A 24,535-nucleotide genomic window follows, 5' to 3' on the forward strand; every position below is an offset into this window, starting at 1 on the left:
AGAGGGGAATACGGTGGAAGGGGTGAGGGTGGAAACCGAGGCAGGCGCAGAGGACACAGTGCAGGTAAGAATTGGACACTGCCAGCCCGTGCTGCCTCACAGTGGGTTTCCCCGGGAGTCACTCAGGTTGCCTCTCCTGGATGTCTCAGGCCATCAGGGAAGAGACCCCAGCCTGGAGACACCTCCTGCTCCCTCCCCTCTGGCAGGATTGAGCAGAGAGAGTCCTGGAGTGTGAGCTCCCTTCTCTGAAAGGGCATGTCTCCACCCCATGTCATATTTACAAAGTGACACTCCGTAGCCCCAGAAAAAGAATCTGGAAATGAAATATTGACAACCTAATCCATTTACATAATCAGCCTTTTTTTTTCCTACCCACAATTTAAACAACTTATTTATTTAGAGATCAAGCAACGACTGCTAATGAATTTTACACAAAGCACACTAATAACGGGGCCTGTGGAACAGAAGGGTAATCACATCAGGAATTAGTTTTCTACTTAAACATCCTTCCTTTGCAACATATCAATCTAATGTGTCCGATATTACCATTAACAACCAGATACATTGCTCAATTAAATTACAAAATGAGCTGCAAAACCCTCGTTACGTTTCATGTTTAATTTGCACTGGATTCTGCCTATCCGGGGAGGCCTGCGTTATTATACCCACTCAACTTTAATATGCTTGCAACGATGTGGGGTGGGTTCATGCAGCTGTCACTTACAAAATAAATGGAGGCAATTTTACAAAATATTAAACACCAGGCAGCCCGTTTAGGTGGGAAACCCAAATGCTACTGGGCCCTCTTTTTGAATTCTTCGGGAGTTGATGGGCAAAGCTTGCCAGAGGACATTAAGGTCTGAGGGGCTTTTTATCTGTCTCAGGTTCATAGGCTGGGTCCCGACCAGAGGGATTAGGGTTATTTCTCCATTTGGTACATCTTGGTGGTGGAAATGGAGAGTGCCGATGAGGTTGGGTCTCCTGGTGTGGAATCTAGCCGGCTGGAGCTATCAACCTGCTTGTCTCCAATGGTGAATGGGTTTTGTTGGCCATCATGTGCAAGTGGCAAGGGGTCCTGTTTTGGTTCCAGGGTCTTCCAGTTCCTTCCCCTGTGGCTCAACCTGCACATTTTCTCACTGGGATAGACAGAGGGGATGGGGAGGTGGGTGCAGCACATCAGTCCTGCCTCCCTTTCTTCCCTCAGAGACGAAGACTCCAGCAGAGGTCAGAGAGGGATGAGTCCCCTGATGCCACACCCACATTCTACACCAGGGATGCTCACGAGATGAACACTAGCTCACCAAGAGCTCAGATCTGGCTTAAAAGGCTCCAGGCTAGGGTAAAAAGCTTCAGGATGAAAATGGAAAATCTCTTTTCTGGGTATCACTAGGATTTGGGGCTGACTCCAGTGAGAGTTGGAGGAACCCCACTATGTTGGTCAGAGCCAGAAGGACTCATTGGTTAATTCAGCCCTGACTCCTGCTTCCTGATGTTACCTGGGCAGGGGAGGCAGAGTAACAAAATCCAGGTGAAACATGGATCCCACAGAAGCAGACAAGGGGTGTGAGAGTTTCCTTTCTACTGCCCATCTCTCTGCTCAAAGAGACAGATGTAGTTCAGACTGAGAGGGAGGAGATTCACCTGGATTCTGTGGACAAATGTCCTCCACCAAATCTGAATTCACTCACCATCAGACACCCTGGCTGTCATTTCTCCTTCTCCCAGAGCACCTTCCCTATCATCATGAAATCCCTCTTGCCATGGGAAACACACAACTCTGGTAACCCTCCCATTATGTATTTTACGGGTTATCCACTTGGCAAGGTTAGTTTGATTCCAGAACATTGGCGCCCTTGTTCAGTCTGCTCTTAGGCCACAGGCCTTCAGAGGATGCAAACTGATGTCAGTATCCTTTTGACAGAACTCATATCAGGAATAAAAATCTACTTCTAAAAAGAATAGTGCAAAATGTGTGAACTGAGAGTGCACACTCAACTTCTTTGATTATCGGTGCTGCTGCCTCCCTCCAGGAGGGTAGCAAGTAGAGGGTGGTAGTAGGTGCCCACCTCTTTCCCCAGGTGAGTCAATGCAAATTCCAGGCTTGGGTCACTGGGCTGGGGGAAGGTGGGTGCCCTCAGCAGGCTGAGGGCCAGGAAGGATGGATTGGCAGGAGGACTCAGAATGCTTTCTGAGAAAGAAACAGGAAAGCTGGCAGAAGGTTGGTAAACCTGACCTGTTGTCTGCAAGGCTGCCGTGAAAATGAGTAACATGACCAGTAAGGATGATAGCCAACAGCATCCTTACCTGTCTCCCATGTAGCCGGCTGTGCAGTGGCACTGCCCAGTCACGTGGTCACACTGCCCTCCATGGTGGCAAGGACAGTCCTGGCTGCAGTTCTGGCCGAACGTCCCCGGTGGGCAGGGCTGGGCACACACTGCTCCCTGAAACACAGGAGGGAAGACCTGCGGAGGTGGTGCTTCTGAGATGCAATCCTGAGGCCACCTTCTTCTACAAGTAGCACGGTTGCTACAGCCCAAGGGACCACCCCTATGCCTTAGTGGGACCTTCTCCCCAATCACAGAAGCACAGAAAGTTGGACACCATGACTCCAAAGCCACACTTTAGAGAGGGGCAGACTGAGACCAGTTTGCTTATCCAATCATTCAGCACATATCTAATGAGTGCCTGTTGTATACCAGACCCTGCACTAGACTCTAGGGATATAAAAATACAGGTAAGATTCGATTCCTGTCCTTCCAACCTACTGGGGAGAGAGAGACAAGAAAACATAACTAGGTGCCCTCACACTGGTACATGAGACAGTGCTGAGGAAAAAAGAAAGCAGAGATGTGATTAAACACAGTGGTGTGGAGACATACATTTATCTCTACTTCTTTCCCAAACCCAGCTACCAGAAGAGTAAAGGGGAGCAGGAGGAACATATAAACCTACAAGGAGAAAATGAAGGGGAGAGGGGACCATAGAGGACAAGAGATGTCACGCGGTGGAAGATGGACTGGCAGATAGAGGAATAGGATCTGCTGGAGTTTCTGCTTTCTCAGCAATGACAAGTGCCTGTAAAGGGAGCGTTGGAAGACAAAGCTCAGTAAAGCTCAGGAATCAGAGATACCAGGGGCCTCTGAGGGTCAAGGTGCTGGTGTGCTGAAACAGGAGGAGTGTTTATAAGTTTATAAAAGAGGGAATTAGATTCCAGATTTTTACCCCCATTTCAAACAGCCTTCCCAAGACCAGCAGTTTACTTTTAGGGAGGCTGACCCATGAAGGCTTCAGACACAAGGACACCAAGCACAGCTAAGGGGTGGGGACCATCAGAAATGGGGATCTTGTGGGATCTGCCTGCATAACAGTCAGACCCTCTGCTCTCTTCCCCTGCTCGGCCCCTAGGATTCTAGTGACCAGGCTCTACTCCCTCTTGCAGGGTTCTGGAGGATTTCTTCCTGGGAACACTGAGAGGTCAAACGGAAAGACCTACAGATACTGATATTTAAGGCTCCTATCAGTCAACAAGCCTGGCACCTCTCCTGCCCCTCAGGCTTCCAGCCAGCTTTTTCCAAGGATTACGGTAAAACATGAACAGGAGACCAGGAATCAGCAGATACTTGAAATGAGGCTCTAATGAATTGTGAGATGGTGGTAAAGCATGTTTTGGAGAAATATGGATTGAAACACCAGCAGAAACACCTAAAAGATTTGAATCTGGTATCTTTCAGGAGTAGGACCTGTCAGGGGGTGGGAAAGAGGACTATTTTCCCTTCCTTCCAGTAGTAGCCTTGTGGTATGAGATACTGTATATAATTTTAAAATTATACATATGACTCTTTGGTCTTTATCAAACAGGAATCTAAACTTACTTTTGTCTCCTGCTGCCCTTCTAGCCTCTCCCACACCAGAGATGGTCATTTCTCTTATGGAGATCAAGGATTCTCCCATAATTAATTAATCAATTAGTTCAACACACAATTATTATGCACCGATAATTGCCAACCCCGAGGAAGCTAGTTTAGTCAGGAAAATCCTGCTGACCAGAGTCATCTATCAATATCATCCAATTTACTTGTAATGAATTAAGCAGTAGGCCTTTTAACTCAGATTTCTCCCCTACATGTAAGTCAGATAGTGTGGGGCTGAGAAGTGGGGCTGGGAGGGGCAGAGATGGACAACTGAGTGGTAGAGGCAATAGCCGAGGATGGTGAGATGAGTGTGTATGTGAGGAGAGGGGCAGGGAAAAGCTACTCAGATGAGGGGTCCCTCTTCTTCCTGGAGGTGGTGGGGGTGGTACTTTGGGCCTGCTTTTCTCACTGTGCCCCACAAGTTCTAGGGATTCTTGAGGGAAGGGAGGAGTCTTTATGGCCAGTTCTCTGCAATCCTGGGCTGGATGAGGACACTTTGACCATTAAGGGGGCTGTGTTTATACCATCTACATCCTCATCATGGAGCACAGTGGAGCCCTCCTATACTTACACACACACACACACACACACACACCCCATCCATCCCCCCATCCATCCATCCTGTAGACCACAGACTCCCTTTCTCTTCAGAGTTTCTGAGACATGATCAGGGTTTCCTGAAGAGACCAATAGGAACGGTTGCTTCCTTTCAAGAATTCCTGGGGAAATCGAGCATCCTTGAGCCTTTTCTGGATGGGACGGCGAGCACCTCTGTCAGCCCCTGCTCAGTATTCCCCACCCACTGCTCGGTCCTCCTCAGGCTCGAGCTCCTGGGGCTGGAAGAATCTGCTACCTCGGAAGGGCTGCTGCCTGATAGGGTGGGAAGAACACTGGGCTCAAAGTCAGGACTTGGGCTCAAACCCCAGGTCTACCTCCTTCCAGATGGCCGAGCGAGGACAAGTCATGTGATAGCTCCAAGCCGCAGTTTCCTCATCTCTAAAATGGGAGTGGTAACCCCCAGTGTCCCACGTGGTTGTAAAGATTCAGTGGGATCAGAGATGGGAAGGAACCTTCATTAAATTAGAGATGAGTGGGCCCTTCATTAATATTCAACCCAAGCAGACCCCTGATGAGGTGGAGGCGGTAGGAGCCCATATCACCTGGGACAGGGAAGAGTGGGGGAGAACCACATAATCGATTGGTCACTGCTGGTTAGAAGAATAGCTTTTGGGGAGAGATGGGGGAGAGAGCAGACAGGAGAGTATCAGTCTAAAAGAGGGCTGTGGTCTTATGGTTTCTTTCCTGCTATTATGAACTGAATCATGTCCCCCAGGTTCACGTATCCTAACTCCCAGCACCTTAGAATATGACTGTGGCTGGAGACAGAGCCATTGGAGAGGCAATAAAGTTAAAGTGAGGTCATCAGGGTGGCCCCTAGTCCAATATGACTGATGTCTTCACTGGGAGAAGAGATTAGTACACAGACAGGGCAGAGGGAAGGCCATGGAAACACAGGGAGAAGACCACAAGCTACAAGCCAGGGGCTGAAGCCTTAGCAGGAACCAACGCTGCCAACACCTTGGTCTCAGACTTATGGCCTCCTGAGCTGTGAGAAAATACATTTGTTGTCGAAGCCCCCCAGTGTGTGCTACTTTGTCATGGCAGCCCTAACACACCGGCCCTATAGTCAGCTGCGTGTATGTCTCCTAGAGCCGCGGGACCTCGGGCTGTGTGGCATTTAGAAGGTGGGGGAGATGCAGTGAGGCAAGAGTCCTATTCCTCAGGACTGAATGGGCCAAATGGTTCTGTCCTAATCTGGAAACCAGCTGCACATAAAGAAGACCATGGACAAAAGGAGCAGAAGAAAGGAGGGGGCCAAGATGGTGAAGGACTTGAGGTTAAGCCAATAACACAACGCAGCCTCTCCAGCATCTAATGATCACTGCTGTCCCGGGTGGCATGGATGCCCTCAGGGGAAAGTGAACAGTGGTTGGCTTGGGTGCTGTGGAAATGATCCAGGCTATACAGGTCAGGCTTGGGGCTCCATGAATAAAACTTCCCAAACCTGAGCTTCTAGGATTTTACAAATACCTCTGTTTGCTCCTCCATGAGGACTGGTTCTCTTTCCCAGCTCTTGGGGCCTGTTGTTTCCTGAGTGTATATGTGTGTGCATGCACATGCATGTATCCAGCCTTCACCATCAGACTGGGAATGCCTAAGGCAGGTGATCATATCTCCTACCTCCGATCCATCTGCGCTTCTCACTCACAGTGAACTCCTCACACCTGGGACTCCTCCTCTGAAAGGTCTCAAAGCCCAGAAATCATGAGGAAATAGCCCCCTAGGCTCTTTGCAGAGGCCCTCTGGGAATGGGCTTACCACAACTGGGCAAGAGTCGTGTCCTGTGGGCATACACCGGGTTGCCCATACACCTGTGGGCATACCCCTACTGGCTAGGGGTCCCGAGGAAGGGGTCCCGGGGGCCAGGGTTCCAGGCAGCTCCTCTCCAGGTCTGCATGAAGCCTTGGTTCTTTGGGGACCTGCTCTGTGTGTGAGCAATCGTACTCTTTAGATCTCTGAGTGTGGCTAAAGCCATGTGGGGCTGGCAGGCAAATGAGGCAATGGAGGATAATAAAGGGAGGACCGCTCTGCCCTGCACCGTCCCCTTGGCCCCAGCCCTCTCCCCTCCCCTAGGAGAGGCCTCAGGCCCCAGGAGCAGCTTCTTTACACTGTGACTGTGTGCACGAGGGGTGTTAATGATTCATACAAATCTGCAAGTTAAATGCTCTGTCAAAAATAGAAATGCAATTGTCTACAATAAAATTAAAAACACCAAGTTCCTAAATCCAAAGGCTGCTATTGACAGAGTTTCCTGTCTGAAGGAACAAACCTCTCACTGTGTTGGGAGGGGAAAAAAATTATCTGTGTTGGTTTCCTCCCCGCCGCCCTCTTCAATCAGCAGCCTCCATCAGTCTCCAGTCTCTCTAGAGAGGACTTTACAGGTACAGGTCTGCCTGTGGCCTGTTCTCCCCCTATCGCATCCTGATCTGACCTCACTGCCTGCTGCTGGGTCTCTGGGGACCCAGCCTGTGAGTGATGGGATTCTAGAAGTTGGCTGGAGATGAGAGGGCCTTTACAGAGAGTGGTCCAGGGTGGGAGAAATGGGCAGGTGTGGGAGAGTCCGGAGCCACTTCGTTCTCCTCAGAAGAGACAGAGACAGATGGGCACCAAGAGTTTGGATTCAGGAGTCAAGACACCTGCATTGCGGCTCCACCTCCCTCTTCTCCAGCTGTGTGGCCTTGGCCAGGTCACTTAGCCACTCTGGGCCTCAGCTGCCTCATCTGAGAAAGGAAGGTATTGTCAGACCGGTGGTATTCAAGCCTCTTAAAGCTGGGAGGTCCTGTTTTTATGTGAAATCTTACCTAGGACCTCTTAGTAGATTAAAATGGAGACGTGGGGGTGTGTGGGTCCCAGAGCCCCAGTTGTTAGGCTACTTGCGCCCACCTTCACCTCCAAGAAACCCTCGGGTTCTGTGAAACACAGAAGAAAATCCTATAGTCTGGATTGATTTTTTCTACATGCAGACCTGAAGACAGGGTCGGCTGCTTCAGAATCATCAGGGGAGCTTATTAAAAAAAGAGAGAGAGAGAGATCCCAGGCCCAGGACGGTCTACAGTGGAGTCTGGGAATCTCTATTAACCCCACCCCACCCCCATCCACTGCAACTCTGGTGCGCAGCCAGGTTGGGACAAGGCTGGACCATATGATCCCCCAGGTTTTCCCCTGCTCTAAAGAACTCCGGCCAATCTGCCTGCGTCACAGGCCCTGTGGCCATTCCTCCTGCTGCTCCCCCGCCTCGACCTTGCGTTCACAGCCTCCCGAAATATCCTGCTCCTGCTCCACAGCCCTATCCCTTCCTGGCTGCACAAAGCCCCGGCCCCAAGGGAGGCAGCCGACTGTGTCCCTGAGCTTCCCTGAAACGGGAAGGTCAGCCTGGTGACTCGCTGCTTCTGAGGGGCTTGGGATTGCAGAGGGTGGGGACACTGACAGGGGGAACAGGCTGGCATAAGGGAGGCTGTGCTTGCCTGTGGCATCCAGGGACATAGACAATGAATGACAGGAGAGCATTTCAGTGTTTGCAGGGCACCTGGGGCCTGCACTGCCCTCATCTGAGCCTTCTGCCAACATGCCGCTCTGAAGCGCGGGGCTGACCGTTTTTATGCCAGTTGGTTTTCGTTTTGGCCCCGCCACATGGCGTATGGGATCTTAGTTTCCCGACCAGGGATCAGACCCTCCCTCCCTGAAGTGGAAGTGTGGAGTTTTAACCACTGGTCCACCAGGGAAGCCCCTGATTTTATCCCTGATTTAGGGAAGCAGAGACTAGAATGATCGAGGGCTTTTTTTTTCAGGGCCAACACTATGTGAAGCCTGGATTCAGGCCTGTGATTTGATAAATCCATCCCTCTTTCCCCAGACAAGAGACCTGGACTGGTGGAGGCTACCTCAGAATCACCTGGAGCCCACGTTAAGATACAGATCCTGGGGCCCACAGAATCAGAATATCTGTGTGCATCTGTGAGTATAGGGGTTGGAGGCTGGGAATCTGAAGTTCTATAAAGGCAGGGGTGCCATGCCTGCTCTCTCCCTTCCCCTGCACCACCTCCATCCTTACACCAGGGCCTTTTCACCACATCTCAGAGCCATGGCAGCTCAAATGAGTATGCTAAAAGACAGAGACAACTTATCAGAAGAATTCAACTCCTTCGCACACAAGGGACCACAGGTTTAGAAAGGTTAGGGAACTTGCTTCAGATCACACAGCATTTAGATACGAGCCCCGGCAGTCAAAGCTATGTCCATGGCCCCCGGCAGTGTCTAATGATCCCCATGACCATAAAGAGGATGGAGGCTATTCAGGATGGGAGAGGAATTTAGCTCTCCAGGGTGCATGTGAATGAGGGATGCTCAGACCTCTTACAGAGCCCCACCCCGATTCTGCAGGTCCACCTACCGTCCAGCCTGGAGGGCAGGCACACTCGCCAGTGATGTGGTGGCAGGTACCCCCGTTCTGGCAGGGGCAGCGCAGCTCACAGTGAGCCCCATGGCTCCCAGGTGGGCAAAGCTCCTCGCAGCTGCATAGAGAAGCAGAGGTGTGAGAGGCAGCAGCATGCAAAGCCAGTCCCAAGACTCCTGGGCTCTCTAGAAGTTAGCGAGTTCCTGGTCAGGATGAACTATACAAGGCACAAGGCCAGGAGGGGAAAGAGGGACTCAGACAGTGTCCTTGGAGGCTGTGTGCTTGGGTCAGTATGGGGGATGACTTAAGGGCTTTCGGTATAAAGAAGAGGGCTCTTCTGGGGTGGGAAAGCAGAGGAAATCTTCCTTAAGAGGGAGGCATTTTACTTGAGTCTTGAAGGTAAAGTTAGTTTCACTGGGAGAAGGGGAGGAAGGCCAAGCCAGGCAGAAGGAACAGCGCAAGCAAAGGCCATGGATATAGCCATGAGAATCTGCCTAGATTCTGAAAGAGAGAATGTGGGCAGGCTTCCACTCCCTTCCAGGCTCTGGAAGGCTCTCAGCACCCCCACAAGCTTCTCTAGAAGGACTGGGCACTGCTGAGATGCAGGGAGGATCTGCCTGTGGTCTTGGTCTTGGGCCTTAGCTCAATGCCTTGGCCCTGGAGCTGGTCAGACATGGGGGCAGGAGGCACCCTCAATCAGAGACGTATCTGTGGCCAGATTGCTTGGGTGCTCCCACAGGATCTAAGGCTGTTGAGGTGGCCACTGAGCCTTTGATAGGGTGGTGAGGAGAATGTCAATCTTGCCTCTGAGGGGTCACAACTATCCTGTCCATGCAGACTCCCTCTCCTGAAAACTGGATGAGGGGAAAAGGCAGGGGAAGAGGACCAGGCACAGTAATCTCCCCAAATCTAAGCATGATATCTGCCCAGGGCCCTCACCCCTCTGTCTCAAATGGCCTAGAAGGTTCAGTAATGGCACTTGGATTATGATCAGAAGAGAATTCCAAGCCAAAATCTGGAGCCCAGATCAGGAAGGGTCTCCTAGAAGAAGGTTTAGCCAGCTGTTCCCACCATGAGAGCATCCATCCACGAGTCCTCCAAGCCAGTTCCAGGCACCCTGGGCCCTGGACAGCAGGGATCTGAGACCTGTGTGGGTGAGGCCTGGGAGTTCAGCCTCTGCAGGACTTGGGGCCAAGTGCAGATTTTACAGCCAGAGCTTTCTTGATCCTTCACGTGTTTCCCCGTCTTACCCTCCCAGCCACCCCTCTGCATGTGTCCCGCCTGGACTTTACTCACTAGACACCGGTGTAGCCGGGTGCACAGAGGCACTCGCCCGTTGGGGGTCGCAGCTGGCACCGTGGCGGCACTGGCACAGCAGCTGGCAGCCCTTGCCATGGGTGCCTGGCGCGCAGAGCTCCTCGCAGCGCCAGCCTCGGAAGCCAGCAGCACACACGCAGGCGCCTGTGATGGGGTTGCACAGGGCCCCATTCTGGCACTGGCACCGGTTGCTGCAATGGGGGCCCCAGTGGTCGCTATCACAGCCTGTAAGAGAGGAGCAGGTCAGGGCAGAAGGATCCCCGTGGACTCTCCTGGATAGGGGCTGGGACCAGCCTTCCCATCTCTGCATCAATCTTCCCTGGACAAGAGGCAGCAAGGGGGTTCTGGTGGGAGCGTTCACCAATAACCTCCATCAGCTGGTCATCAACCTCTACCCCCATCCCCTAAAGAATCAAACAAGCTCAGAAGCTTCTTTTCTCAATGCATCTCTTAGTCAGGGTCATTCCAATCCAGCCAAGACTGGTCAATCCAGTCTCCCAAACCCTTCTTCTGTACTGGAACTCTGAAACCATAAGTTATTTAACCTTTGCCAAACTCTACTTGGTTGGCTCTCTCCTCCTCTCAGCCAGGCCTTTTCTCTTCCAGTCTGCCTCCCCTCTTCTCTGTGACTCTACTCCCCTTCTTGGTGCTGCCCCAGCCCAGCTCCCATCTCTCTCTTTCCATCTCTTCCTGAAACATTACTTTGTCTCACGGCTTGCATCTCACTTTCTGTGAACAGGTCTCCACACTCCCTGCCCCTCCCTGGGCTCCACTCCCCATCACCCTTCCCATCTCCCTTGCACACTGTGTCTCCCTACCAGTAATGCTGACCCCTATTTCCTTCATCTTCAGTTCAATCTCATTATTTTCTAAGCAGCTAACTTCAGAAGGGGCAGGAACAAGAAATGTTTCCCTGGGAGGTGACAGACAGCCTTGAAGATCTTTATGTGTAATTAAACGTTTCACAGAGTGATAGCTGAGCCAGCTTTGCAGAAATTCATACTCTGTGGCTGTGGAGAGGGGCTGAATGGCAGTCTTCAGGTAGGCTGCCAAGCCTGCTACCACTTCCTAGCCTGACCCTCACCTGACGCATACAAGACACACAACAAGATGTCCTCAACTCTAACCTCATTCTCTCAAATCCTGGAGTAGGGGTGCATGTGGAGTTAAGGCAAGGACAGGCATAAATAATGTACTAGGAGATGTTCAGTGGAGAAAAACACTGCTCCCAGCTAAGGAATCAGGCAACTTCCTAGAAGAGACGGCACCTGAAGTGAACCATAAAAGATGTCTCACTTGTCTATCAGAGTGACCAAAATGTCCTGTGTTACCATGGAAAATCCCTCATTCTGAGAAATCTCTCAGTGCTGGGCAAACTGGAATGGCTAGAGTCCCTACTGCCTAAAGATAAGGAGATGATTAATGGACCTTGTGCTCCAGTGATTCTAGGGTTTAGACACTCAGAAAGAAAAGGGGGCAGGCAAATGGGATTGGGGAAGGTGTCCCAGGGGCAGGCTCAGGATGAGCAAACAGACAGTGGTACCCAAGTGTTGGATACGGACAAAAGCACAAGGTTCCAGTGAAGCCAATGAGTACACGGGCTCTTTGGGAACCACAAGGGTGATGGAGAATCACTTTAGCAGCCCCACCAATCCTCCTGCATTACCTCCCACTTGCTAACCAAAGTCAAGTGGTCAAAGTCATGGAAACTGTCCATCACTTTAGTAGATGGAACCACCTCGGCCTGGAATCCCAGTCACCCTATCTTGCCTCATCCTTTTTTCATTGTGCCCCCAATGCACATACAAGCTGAGCTGCCAAATTCTGAGTAGGCCTCACTCTGCATTTTCCACTTGGTACTACAGTGAGTGAGGCAAAAACCAAGTCCAATAGCCAAAGCAGTCTTGAGAAAGAAGAAAGCATAACACTTTCTAATTTCAAGCAAAGCTATAGTAACACAGATAGTATGACACCGGTGTAAAGACAGAAAAAGAGCCCAGAAGAAACCCATGCAGACATAGTCAGTTAACTCACAACAAAGGGGCCAAGAATATACAGTGGGGAAAGGGCAGTCTCCTCAATACATGGTGTTGAAAAAACTGGACAGCCACACCCAAAAGAATGAAACTGGACCTCTATCTTACACCATATGTACAAATCAACTCAAAATGGATTAGAGACTTGAATGTAGGACCAGAACCAGAGAACTCCTAAAGACAGCATAGGTAATAATCTCCTTGGTATTGGTCTCAGCAATGATTTTTTGGAGTTGACACTAAAAGCAAAGGCAACTGGAGCAAAATCAACAAGTGGAACTACATTAAACTATAAAGCTTCTATGCAGCAAAGGAAACCAACACAGTGAAAAGGCAAACTACCAATGGGAGAAAACATTTGCAAATTACATATCTGATAAGGGGTTAACATCTGAAATATATAAAGAACTTTTACAACTAAGTGGCAAAATAAATAAAACTCAACCCCAAGCAATCTGATTAAAAAAATGGAGAGAGGATCTGAATAAACATTTTTACAAAGAAAACATGCAGATGACCAACAGGTACTTGAATAGGTGCTCGTAATTATCAGGGAAATGCAAATCAAAACTACCCTAAGATATTACTTCACACCTGGTAGGTTAGCTACTATCCAAAAGATAAGAAATAGCAAGTGTTTGCAAAGATGAGGAGAAAAAGAAACTTTTGCGCATTGTTGGTGGAATGTAAGCTGGTACAGCCACTATAGAAAATGGTATGGAGGTTGCCCAAAAACTTAAAAATAGAACTACCATACAATCCAGCAATTCTACTCCTGGGTATGTATCTGAAAGAAATGAAAACACTAACTTGAAAAGATGTCTGCACCCCCATGATCATTGCAGCGTTCTTCACACAAGCCAAGATACAGAACCAACCTAGATGTTCATCAATGGATGAATGAATAAAGAAAATGTGTATACACACACACACACACACACATACACACACACATATGTGTACACCCACACACATACGGAACAATATTATTCAGCCACAAAAAAGAAGGAAATCTTGCTATTTGTGACAATGTGTGTAGACATTGAGGGCATTATGCTAAGTGAAATAAGTCAGACAGAGAAAGACAAATACCATACACTCTCACTTATCTGTGGAGTCTAAAAAGCAATGAACAAAAATAGAGCTCATAGATACAGAGAACAGTTTGGTGGTTGTCAAAGGTAAGTAGCAGGTGAAAGGGGCAAGGTAGTCAAAAGGTACCAACTTCCAGTTATAAGATAAGTAAGTTCATGGGATGTAGCATACAGCATGGTGACTATAGTTAATAATTCTGCATTGTATATTTGAGAGTTGCTAAAAGAGAAGATCTTGAAAGTTCCTATCAAAAGAAAAAAATTTATAACTACATGCGATGTTAACTACGCCTACAGTGGTGATTATTTCACAATATATTCAAACGTCGAATCATTCTGCTGTGACCTGAAACTAATATAAAGGTATATGTCAGTTATATCTCAATAAAAAACCGAGTACAGTTATCATTACGAGCTGCACTCACACTGTAAGAGGCGCACAGGACAGAGAGTTGGGGAGCACGCAGCAGTCGTGTGTCTCCCGCGTCACCTTCTCTCTGGAACATCTACTCAGTGAATGGAAAGACTAGCAGAATTACCTAGTGTATCATTTCTCTATCTCTTTTTGTTGCCAAGCACATATAGCTAAATTTGCATGAGTTTAACATACACATGATGTGATTCCATTGTAGTAATAATAACCACCACATTTTAAATGCTCACTTGTGACACTTAAAACGGTGTGAATTAGATTTTATTATTTCTCCATCTTACAGATGAGGAAATAAAGGGTCAGGGAAATTATGTGATTGCCCGAGGTTATAGTCAAGGGTAGGCCAGGTCACTGCCCTCAGACCTTGGCTCTGTATTGGACTGCTGGAGTCCAGAGCCAGCGAGTCCTTGGTGCATCCCAGGGCAGACTTATCAGACATGTCACTTATCAGAGGAGACCTCCACTCACTGTGTCACAACCAAAACCCAGTAAGAAGTAAAACTGTGCCTCTGATGAGGGATCTGGGTATCGTCATGAAGACCATGAACTAGCACTTGAGTGCTTTCATTCTTTTACTTGTTCATTCAACCAATATTCACCAAACACCTACTAGGGTCAGAAAGTGTCCCACCCTCTTGGAGTTACAATCGAGTGGGGACACAGTCTCAGGAGCAGCATTTATTGAAAGTGTCATGATAAGGGCAGTTCAGGGCATTAGAGAAGAACATGGAAACGCAATTCCATTAAGCCTGATCTGGGTTCTCAGATCACAGATTGGGGTGTGTGAGTGTGTGTGTGCATGCATATATGCTGTATTTATATGTGTGTATGTATGTTTAATGTGGCTCCAAAGAATAAAAAAAAAAGAAGCAAGAGCTCTATTGACAGTAGAAGCCCATGAAATAAACAGAAAATATCTGTAGACTGACAAAGCAAAGTAACTCGGAGTCACTACATAAGAGCGAATAACCCCTCACGTCCAAATTGACAGGAAGTAGTTCCATTCAATTTAGAATATTCTGATTAAGGAGGCAGGGAAGTGTGTAATCCATTCCATAGACATTCCCTCCAGAGTGATTAAGTGGAAAAAAAAAAGTTAAGGTTCACAGGGATAAGCTTCAGTTATCTTAGAAAATCTACTTAAAAACACCTCATTCCCTACAATGACAGAGAAATGAGGCAGTAAGTCAATTATCTACCCTGTTGAAGGTGAATAAAAACTATCATCATTAAAATTACAACAGGACTTCACATTCTTTCACAGACAATCGCAAACTCTTTCCAATTTGGCCTTGGAATGTCACCCCCTCACCGACTGTTTTTCTGTTTCGGTCACAGATGCTCCTTCCTAATTATATTTGGCTTTGGGTGAATTTTTCAAGTGGGTGTATCTTCTCTGGACAGTGAGTGAGGGCTGAGGGGGCCCAAAGTCTGTGGCCTGGCTTGTTCTGTTCCTTTAGTCTGGCCAACTCTTGCCCTTCTTAGCCTGCGCCTCCCCAGCTGAGCCCTCTGTGCTGTGGGGCCCAGGTCTGGGTGCTCCCCCGCCCCCACAAGGGGAGGGGCTACATCTCTCTCTCAACCTCTGACCTTCAGCACAGACATACTTTCAAATTTCTAACAACACTTGAAGGAGCAGTGAATACATGCCAGGCCATAAGATAAACGCATAAAGTAAAATTTCTCAGTTCTCAAAACAGGAGACTTCCCTGATGGTCCAGTGGTTAAGACTTTCTTGCAAAGCTGGGGACGCAGGTTTGATCCCTGATTGGAGAACTAAGATCCTACATTGCTGAGGAGCAGCTAAGCCCCAACTACTGAGCCCACACGCTCTGGAACCCATGTGCCACAACTAGAGAGTCTGCACTGCAGTGAAGATCCCGCATGCCGACCCTAAGACCCAACACAGTCAAATGAATAAATAAACATAGAAGAAGAACAGGAGCCTGCAAATCAGTAAAATAACATTCAAAATATTCTCACAATCCCTTTATAGCTGGTGCTATTCATAGCCCCATTTTGCAGATTAGGAAACAGAGGCCAGGAAGGTGAACAATCTTGTTCAAGGTCACAAAGCTGGGGATTGACTAGGTGTCTGAGCTCTAACCCCTGCTGTCCTGCTGGGCATGGCCTGGTGTTGATGGAAGAGGGGACGTGGGATGTCGGTGGCCAGCCTGGGCTTAGATGACCACCATGGATGACTCACAGGAAGATGTGAGAACAGAGGCTTATTTTCCACAAGGGTCTTATCCAGGAACTGGTTCAGGTGGGAGTGGTGGTCATAAGGCCCAGGTTTCTCATGACTGGCCCTATTTCCTGTAATTTTATCCTCTTCAGATGATTTATTTCTTCTGAACTTTTTCTATTGTCATATAACATGTATAACATACATTTAGCCATTTGAATCATTTTTAAATGTACAGTCAATTCAGTGGCATTAATGACACTCATGGTGTTAAGCAGCTATCACCGCTATTTCCAAAACTTTGCCATCACCCTCAACTGGAACTCTGGAACCATGAAGCAATAACTCCACATCCCCTCCTCCCATCTGGCAACTTCTAATCTACCTTCTGCCTCTATGAATTTGCTTCAACTAGATATTTCACATAAATGGAATCATACAAAATTAGTCCTTTGTGTCTGGTGTCTATCATTGAGCATACCGTTTTCAAGGTTGTTCCACAGTGTAGCCTGCACCTGTATTTCATTCCTTTTTATGACTGAATAGTACTCTACTATTCTACTATCTGCCACGTTTTGTTTATCCATGCATCTCTTGAGGGACATGTGGGTTCTTTTCACTGTTTGGCTATTGTCAATAATGACGCTATGAACATGGGTGTCTCAAGGACCTTCTTAGATAATAAGTCCCTACAACTGAGACTGAACTGAACTGAACTGAAAGATCACTTATTAAAGGCACAGTTTGCTATGTTTTTATGCCTTTATTAACTTTATTAACTTATATGCAGAGTACATCATGAGAAACGCTGGACTGGAAGAAGCACAAGCTGGAATCAAGATTGCCGGGAGAACTATCAATAACCTCAGATATGCAGATGACACCACCCTTATGGCAGAAAGTGAAGAGGAACTCAAAAGCCTCTTGATGAAAGTGAAAGTGGAGAGTGAAAAAGTTGGCTTAAAGCTCAACATTCAGAAAACAAAGATTATGGCATCCGGTCCCATCATTTCATGGGAAATAGATAGGGAAACAGTGGAAACAGTGTCAGACTTTATTTTTGGGGGCTCCAAAATCACTGCAGATGGTGACTGCAGCCATGAAATTAAAAGACGCTTACTCCTTGGAAGGAAAGTTATGACCAACCTAGATAGCATATTCAAAAGCAGAGACGTTGCTTTGCCAACAAAGGTCCATCTAGTCAAGGCTATGGTTTTTCCTGTGGTCATGTATGGACTTGAGAGTTGGACTGTGAAGAAGGCTGAGTGCCGAAGAATTGATGCTTTTGAACTGTGGTGTTGGAGAAGACTCTTGAGAGTCCCTTGGACTGCAAGGAGATCCAACCAGTCCATTCTGAAGGAGATCAGCCCTGGAATTTCTTTGGAGGGAATGATGCTGAAGCTGAAACTCCAGTACTTTGGCCACCTCACGCGAAGAGTTGACTCATTGGAAAAGACTCTGATGCTGGGAGGGATTGGGGGCAGGAGGAGAAGGGGACGACAGAGGATGAGATGGCTGGATGGCATCACTGACTCGATGGACGTGAGTCTGAGTGAACTCCAGGAGTTAGTGATGGACAGGGAGGCCTGGCATGCTGCGATTCATGGGGTCACAAAGAGTCGGACATGACTGAGCGACTGAACTGAACTGAACTATGCCTTTATTGTCTTTCTCTATTAGGAACAATAACTTGGTTGACCATCACTTTTTTATCACTTCTATATAAGCAGATTTAGGTGTCTCTAATAGCCTTGGGGTCCCTGTGGGTTACAGCCGGGGGAGCTGGGGTGAGTTCTTGTTTGCAGCTCCCCTGTCCCCCACATGCACACACAGTCTCAGCCATCATCTGCCCCAGAGCTGGGCACAGGCCATCTGGTTGTGCCAACAAGGGTGCTTGGCCAGCCCTGCTCCAGTGACCCTAGAGCCTCCTCCCAGTCACTCATGTCCTCAGACAGTGCTCCTCTGCCTGGCTGCTTGCCAGCATTACCCTGGAGGTTTTGAAAACATCTCCGGCCTAGGTTTCAGCCCTGGACATTCTGATATAATTATTCTGGAGTGGCAGGGCCCAAGGACAGGGCATTTTAAAAAGCTCAGCAGGTGAGGACTACTGTCTTTAGGGTGATCTGCGTTCTCACGGGTCCTTTCAGGGAGATGCGCAGGAGGATGCTGAGTCTGAGGGGTGGGGGATGGGAGAGATGGATGGTTCCTCCCATTCCAGAGATGGCAATCCTGAGACTTAGCAAGGAGGAGGACTGGCTGCTGATGCAAAGGTCAAGAGGTAGAAAGGAACTTGGAACCCAATGGCTCTGAGCTGCCCTGGCCTGTACCAGAGTCTGGACCAAAGTCCCCATGCACCCTCCTCCTTAGCAGTGAAAGTCAGAGCATATCCCAGGAATGGCCCATGGCCCGAGTCTGCTCCTCTTAGTCCCCATGCCTCCACCCACCCTGAGAAGAAATGGGCGAGCTGCCAGCTCATGGGATTACTCCTGAGTTTACAAAGCGGCAGGCACGAAGACAGAAACAGAGCAGCAGCCATTGGAAACCATTTCAGCTGCTAAATAAAGTCACTTCCCAGTGAGCAAGGCCATTTGTATACTGACTAGCCCCAATAAAAGCCCCGACAAATTCTTAAAGGCCAAGCCCGTCTGTTTTTCCAGACCCAAGATGCAGTTTTGAGGGAGCGTTTAAGTGTGGGTTGGAGCCAGCGCTGGACAATCTTGGGCAGACCCTGCTCCTCTCTGGGCCTCTGGGTTCCTATGCGTAAAATGACAGATTTGGACCAGTGGTTCTTGTTCAGAGTGGGTCACCCTCCCCAAGAGGGCACCTGGAGATGGGGGAGGGAGGGATTAGGCTGTCACAAGTGATCAGATCACTGCATAATGAAGAACTACGCCCTCTGTATTTGTTGTTGTTGTTGTTCAGTCACTCAGTCGTGTCCAACTCTTTGTGATCCCATGGACTGCAGCACGCCAGGTTCCCTGTCTATCACCAACTCCTGAGGTTTGCTCAAATTGATGTCCACTGAGTCAATGATGTCATCCAACCATCTCATACTCTGTCGCCCCCTTCTCCTCCTGCCCTCAAGCTTCCCCAGCATCAAAGTCTTTTCCAGTGAGTTAGCTTTTTGCATCAGGTAGCCAAAATATTGGAACTTTAGCTGCAGCATAAGAAACATCAGTATGGGGTGGGGGAGGGTTGGATTGGGGTTTGGGGTTAGCAAATCAAACTATTGCCTATAGAACAGATAAACATCAAGGTCCTATTATATAGCACAGGGAACTATATTCAATATCCTGTGAGAAACCAGAGTGGAAAAGAAAAAAAAAAACACCAGTAGGTATATGCTGGGGTCTCTTCCCCTTCTAGGGTGATTCTATGCTCTGTTGCTCACTGTCCCCATTTGAGAACAGGCCAGAGGGGACAGGGTAAGACGGTATGTTTGCCCTTGTGTGGAAAGGAAAATTGAGGTGGTTACCCAGGCTCCGAGCCAAGCCATGGCTCTGCTCCCTATCTCTCCACCACTTAAATGGCTGGAATTAAATATTAATAGACTAAGGTGCTGTAGATTAAAACCCAAATCTCCTGACACAGTCTCTAAGCCTAGCAGATGCCTACAGCACAGGATTATAATGATGTACCATTAGCTCTTAGTGATCTGTTTATTACATCTGTTACTCTGTGTTATTTAACCATGCTGTCTACATCTCCTGTTAAGGGAAGGCAGAATCCACCATGGCTGCATGGAATGCAGGCTGCTTCTGCATTTCCACGGGTTCCCAAAGGCCACCGCGGGGAAGGACTAAACACACACAGCAAAACCCTAACCCCGTGAGCCTCCTGTTGGACCGTCTGTATTCTCATAGGGGTTGTTTCACCTAATCCTTTTACTAAACCTGTGCCATTAGTTCATACCTTGCCTTGTTTCAAAGAGGATTTGAGACAAACCATGCTTTTGAACTATGGTGTTGGAGAAGACTCTTGAGAGTCCCTTGGACTGCAAGGAGATCCAACCAGTCCATCCTAAAGGAGATCAGTCCTGGGTGTTCACTGCAAGGACTGATGCTGAAGCTGAAACTCCAGTACTTTGGCCACCTGATGTGAAGAGCTGACTCATTTGAAAAGACCCTGATGCTGGGAAAGATTGAGGGCAGGAGGAGAAGGGGATGACAGAGGATGAGATGGTTGGATGGCATCACTGACTCAATGGACATGGGTTTGGGTGGACTCTGGCAGTTGGTGATGGACAGGGAGGCCTGGTGTGCTGCAGTTCATGGGGTTGCAAAGAGTCGGACATGACTGAGTGACTGAACTGATGTGAGGTGGATTATTATCCCATTTTCAACTAAGAAAATTGAGGCTCAAAGACATGAAATAAGTAAATCAGAGTTTCTCAATCTCAGCATGATTGACATTTGGGGCCAGAAAATTCTTTGTCATGGGAGTGTCCTGTGCATTATAGGATGTTTAATAGCATCCTTGGCCTTCACCCACTGGATGCTGGTAGCAACCCGCCCCCCCCCTCCACCGCCTTCCACAACCAAGAATGTCTCCAGATATTGACAAATGTCTCCTTGGGAAAGGTACCCCAAACTCCAAAAGGCAGAGTTCAGAGTCCAAGACTGGTTTTCTTAGCCCCCGGTTTCAGCGGGCATCTAGTGCACCCTCTACAATTTCCAAGTCAGGAAACTGATCAGAGGGGCCAAGTGATTTACCTGTGGTCACAATGGAGAACTAGATTTGAAACTACCTGGCCAGGTTGATCTAAAACTCTTTCCATCCCCCCAAACCAGCTTCAGGGCGATGAGTTAGGCTCATTTATTTGCTTGTCAAACAACATTTGAACACTCACTATGTTCTAATAGCTGATCTGAGAACTAGACAAGCAAACAGAAACACTGGCCCGTCAGGACTGGGGATGATGGAGGGGTGCTGGGAAGGCCATTGCTGGGGCAGCTACAACTAGAAAGACTGCCCGTTGTCAGGTCAGAGGGCTTGGGTGCTGGCTGGGTCTTGGGTAACAGGGCAGGAGGAGGGAACGAAGCCAGTAGGTACATCAAAACGCCCTGAGCAAAGTCAGTGGCTTTGGCTCATTACCTTCCCCATCTTCATCGCCACAGCTTCCACCACAGCTCCAGGCAACCAACTCCATTTTAACCAGAAATCACACCCTCAGAATATCAGGCAGGTGTGGGGAGACAGCACCCTGCATCTTTCTGTGGATAGGTGCTTCTGGAAATCAGCCCTGAACTCCTGCTTCAAGATACTGCCGAGGCTGCCTGGCCTTGCCCTGGTAGGACTCCATTCCTCAGCGTCTGAGGCAATCCCCTGTTAAACTGCACATCATCCCATGTTTGTATAAGGCTGTGTGGGGAGGGTGTGGGTGACATCATGGGGCACTGCCAGCCATTCATACCCCAGTTATCTGTGAACATTCAAGCAGCAATGAGTAGACCCAGGCTCCAGATTAGGAAGGACGTATGTGCATGTGTGTTAACCTGCTTTTGGGGAGAGGAGATGGGAAGGTGTGGAAATCAAGTTTATCAACTTCACAGGGACTGTTTCAGACAAAGACTACTGCGATATCGTGTGGTCAGGTAATGTGGAGCAAAACTAGGTGTGAGGCACTTCACAGTGGGTACTTGTTCAGTTTAAACCATGACTCTTCAGCATAGCTATGATTATCCACATCCTCTAGAGGAAGGAATCAAGGTCAAGTGTGGCTGGCGACTCGCCCATCACCTCGCGGCCAGTGTGGTCTCTGGCCTGTTTCTCAGATGGGGACATTTGAAAACAGGGCCTTGAACAAGAGAGCATTGGACACAAGGGAGGCACAGCAGAACTCATTTACACCTGCGCTGTCCTTATACACAGAGGATATTGAGACCAGAGTGGAAGGGGGATGTCCAGGTCATCAGTGATGGGCTGGGGGGTGAGACCCCAGGCTGGTGAGGTCCCTGGAGCTGAGACTCCTTGCCCTATCTCCCCCTTCTCTCCCAGAACCCACTCTAGAATTCATGCGCCACTCTCCTCTGTCCTCAAAGCCTCTGCCCCGGGCAGCACCCACCTCTGGATAAATGCACCTCGGTGGTCCCAGCACTCGCGCCTCCTGCACTTCAGCAGTGGAGTCAGTGAGGTACAGGGCGGTAAGCTGGGGCTGCCCCAAATGGGCCAGGGGCCGGCCTGAGGTTCCTCGGCTCTGCTCAGAGCCTCCTGCCTCCTTCCCCGTACCAGAGGCTTTTAATGAAGCCCCAGCTCCCAGCTGCCTGGCTCCCTCTGATCTGCCTGCATCACTGCCTTTGAAGCTTCCCAGCCCCAAAGACCATTTATCTCTGCAATTTGCTCACAAAGTCTCATAAATCATGTCTGCGTACAAAGGAATTACCTTTTTGGAAGGGCCTTTCAAAGGCGGCAAAGACACACAGACCAGCCAGGGGTCCTGCTGCCCAGGCTGGCACCCTCCCCAGCGGGGCCTGCCTTCACCCCCCTTTCAAAGCTCCAGAGCAAACCCCGGGCTGAGGAGCTGGGGGAGAGGTTGGGGATCAAAGGGAATTTGGTGAAGCTCTGTGGGGTGGGAGTGGGACCCCCAGATGTGGGGTCTGAGGAAGGTGAACTTACAGGCTGAGCGGGAAAGGACATTGGAAGGTCATGGGGTACAAGCCTGTCTCCCATGAGGTGTGAACTCATCCCACAGCCTCATCCGCCATTTCCCAGCGTGCCTTTCACTCTGACTTGCTTCACACAGTGAGGTCTGTCTGGTGGGAGAGCCCCTCTCAGGCTGTCATGCGCCTTGGAAGGTACCACCCACCCAGGCCTCGGTGTCTCCCATGGCAGAGAGATAGGATTAGCCTAGATGAGTGGGTGTGAAGCTGCAATCCACAGAGTCCACAGGGTCCTATACCTGGGGCTGGGGCCATGACAGGGGCTCTGGACCGCCCACCTCCACAGCTCCAGAGCTGCTGAGTTTTCCTCTGGGTTCTCACACAGGACAAAGGGTTAAGCAGCTGAATGGAGGCGGGGTGGGAACCCATCTTCTAAGATCTTTTCTGCCTTTAAATGTCTGTTTAATTCCTCTCACAGTCAGAAAGTTCTTCCTCTGGTCTAGCTGAGGAATTTCTTGCTGCAGTTTAAAGTAGTGCCTCCTCCTTCACCTCACCCAGTGAGCAGCCACTTCCGGCCAGCTCTGCCACGGACACTGAGGACAGGCAGTCAAAGTGGCACGTGGGGCCTCTGTTCTGATGGAACTTTCGGGCACTGTCCCCACAGGGAATATGCGGAAAGCAGGGAAAGAAGCAGTGAAAGTGGAGGCTGGCTTCCCTAGTGAGGCCAAAGAGCGTTTCTGAACTAAAGCCAGGCTCGCTTGTTCTCTGTTCATGATGGAGGCGGGTATTTCTCATCAGGTGGGCAGAAAAAGGAGGGTGGCGGGGTTGTGTAGAGCTGTTCCTGGGGTCACAGGCACAAGGAGCCAGTTGAGCAAGTTGAGGTGATGAGTTGGGCCAGGGCAGCCTGGAGAGTCATGTGGAGAGTCAGCTGTGGGCCAGGGGCAGGATGGACCTGGAACCCTCTGCCCAGCCACTCATCCTGAGAGCTGATGTCACACCCCGAGGCCTGACGGAAGGCTGCTCTCCCCCGCAGACATAGTGGTGGTCCTGCAGGGCTTACACCATGACTGTTCCCACGTAATGGGTTCACATCCGAGCCATTTTTCCTTTTGGCAAAGGTAGCACCTGGAGCCAACTGGTACACTTGGTGCTCTGGATCAGCTGGGCTGACATTTGTTGAAAACTGTTTAGATGTAAGGTCTAGACTCAGTGGGGCTTCAAAAGGATGGGAGGCCCAGCTGGGCCTCAGGGGCCACAGAGTGACCCAGCTCAGGCACATGGGCAGCAGCTGTGGACCGAGTGAGACAGACTGGGAGCAGTGCTTGCTGCAGGTGAAAGGGCACAGGGAGATTGAGGGGGTGATGGGGGACCTTGGAGGGCCTTAGCGAAGAGAGAGGATTTGGCTTCGGATCTAGAAAGAGGGATAAGATTTCAATAGGTGGGAAAGTAAGCGGAAGACAGTCTGAGTGGTGGGCTGTGAAGGCAGGGAGGGAGAATTCAGAGTGGAGAGCGGCCCTCAGTGGGGGAGGTGGGTACACGCAGCCCGACTGCAGAAGGTCTGGTGAACAGGCTGAGGAGTCTGCTTCACTGAAGGAAGGCTAGATCATGGCTTCTCAAACTATCCTTGGGAAAGGAACAGTTTTGTTTTCCAACCCATCTGAGACTCATGGTCCTACCTGGGCATGACTCCACGGGTCACACCATGTGGGTCTCTCCATGAACCTCTGACACATTCACATAGCTATGTCCTGCTCAGCAGAGGAGTCCACCAACCGTAGGCTTGGCTCTCACAATGCTGTCGAAACGGCTGCAAGTTTCTAAACATTTACAATCGATGTTTTTACTTATCACTGGCCAGTGACAAGTCGTGGACTTTGGGTCCACAGAAAAGCACCCTGAATGGCACGAGGCTAGAACACAGCTCAGAGGAGGGCTGTGAGCAAACCAAG

General features: G+C 49.3%; 1 protein-coding gene across 1 annotated transcript in view; it reads right to left on the reverse strand.

The window, feature by feature from the left end:
* Positions 1–24,535, reverse strand: part of MEGF11 (multiple EGF like domains 11) — a 391,669-nt gene that overhangs the window by 78,591 nt on the left and 288,543 nt on the right. Inside the window, 4 exon segments of the mRNA XM_070377308.1 lie at positions 2,305–2,441; positions 8,923–9,043; positions 10,222–10,261; positions 10,264–10,467. Coding sequence (XP_070233409.1) covers positions 2,305–2,441; positions 8,923–9,043; positions 10,222–10,261; positions 10,264–10,467 — 502 coding nt within the window.

Source organism: Bos mutus, chromosome 10 (genome assembly GCF_027580195.1).
Source record: "Bos mutus isolate GX-2022 chromosome 10, NWIPB_WYAK_1.1, whole genome shotgun sequence".
NCBI lineage: Eukaryota > Metazoa > Chordata > Mammalia > Artiodactyla > Bovidae > Bos > Bos mutus.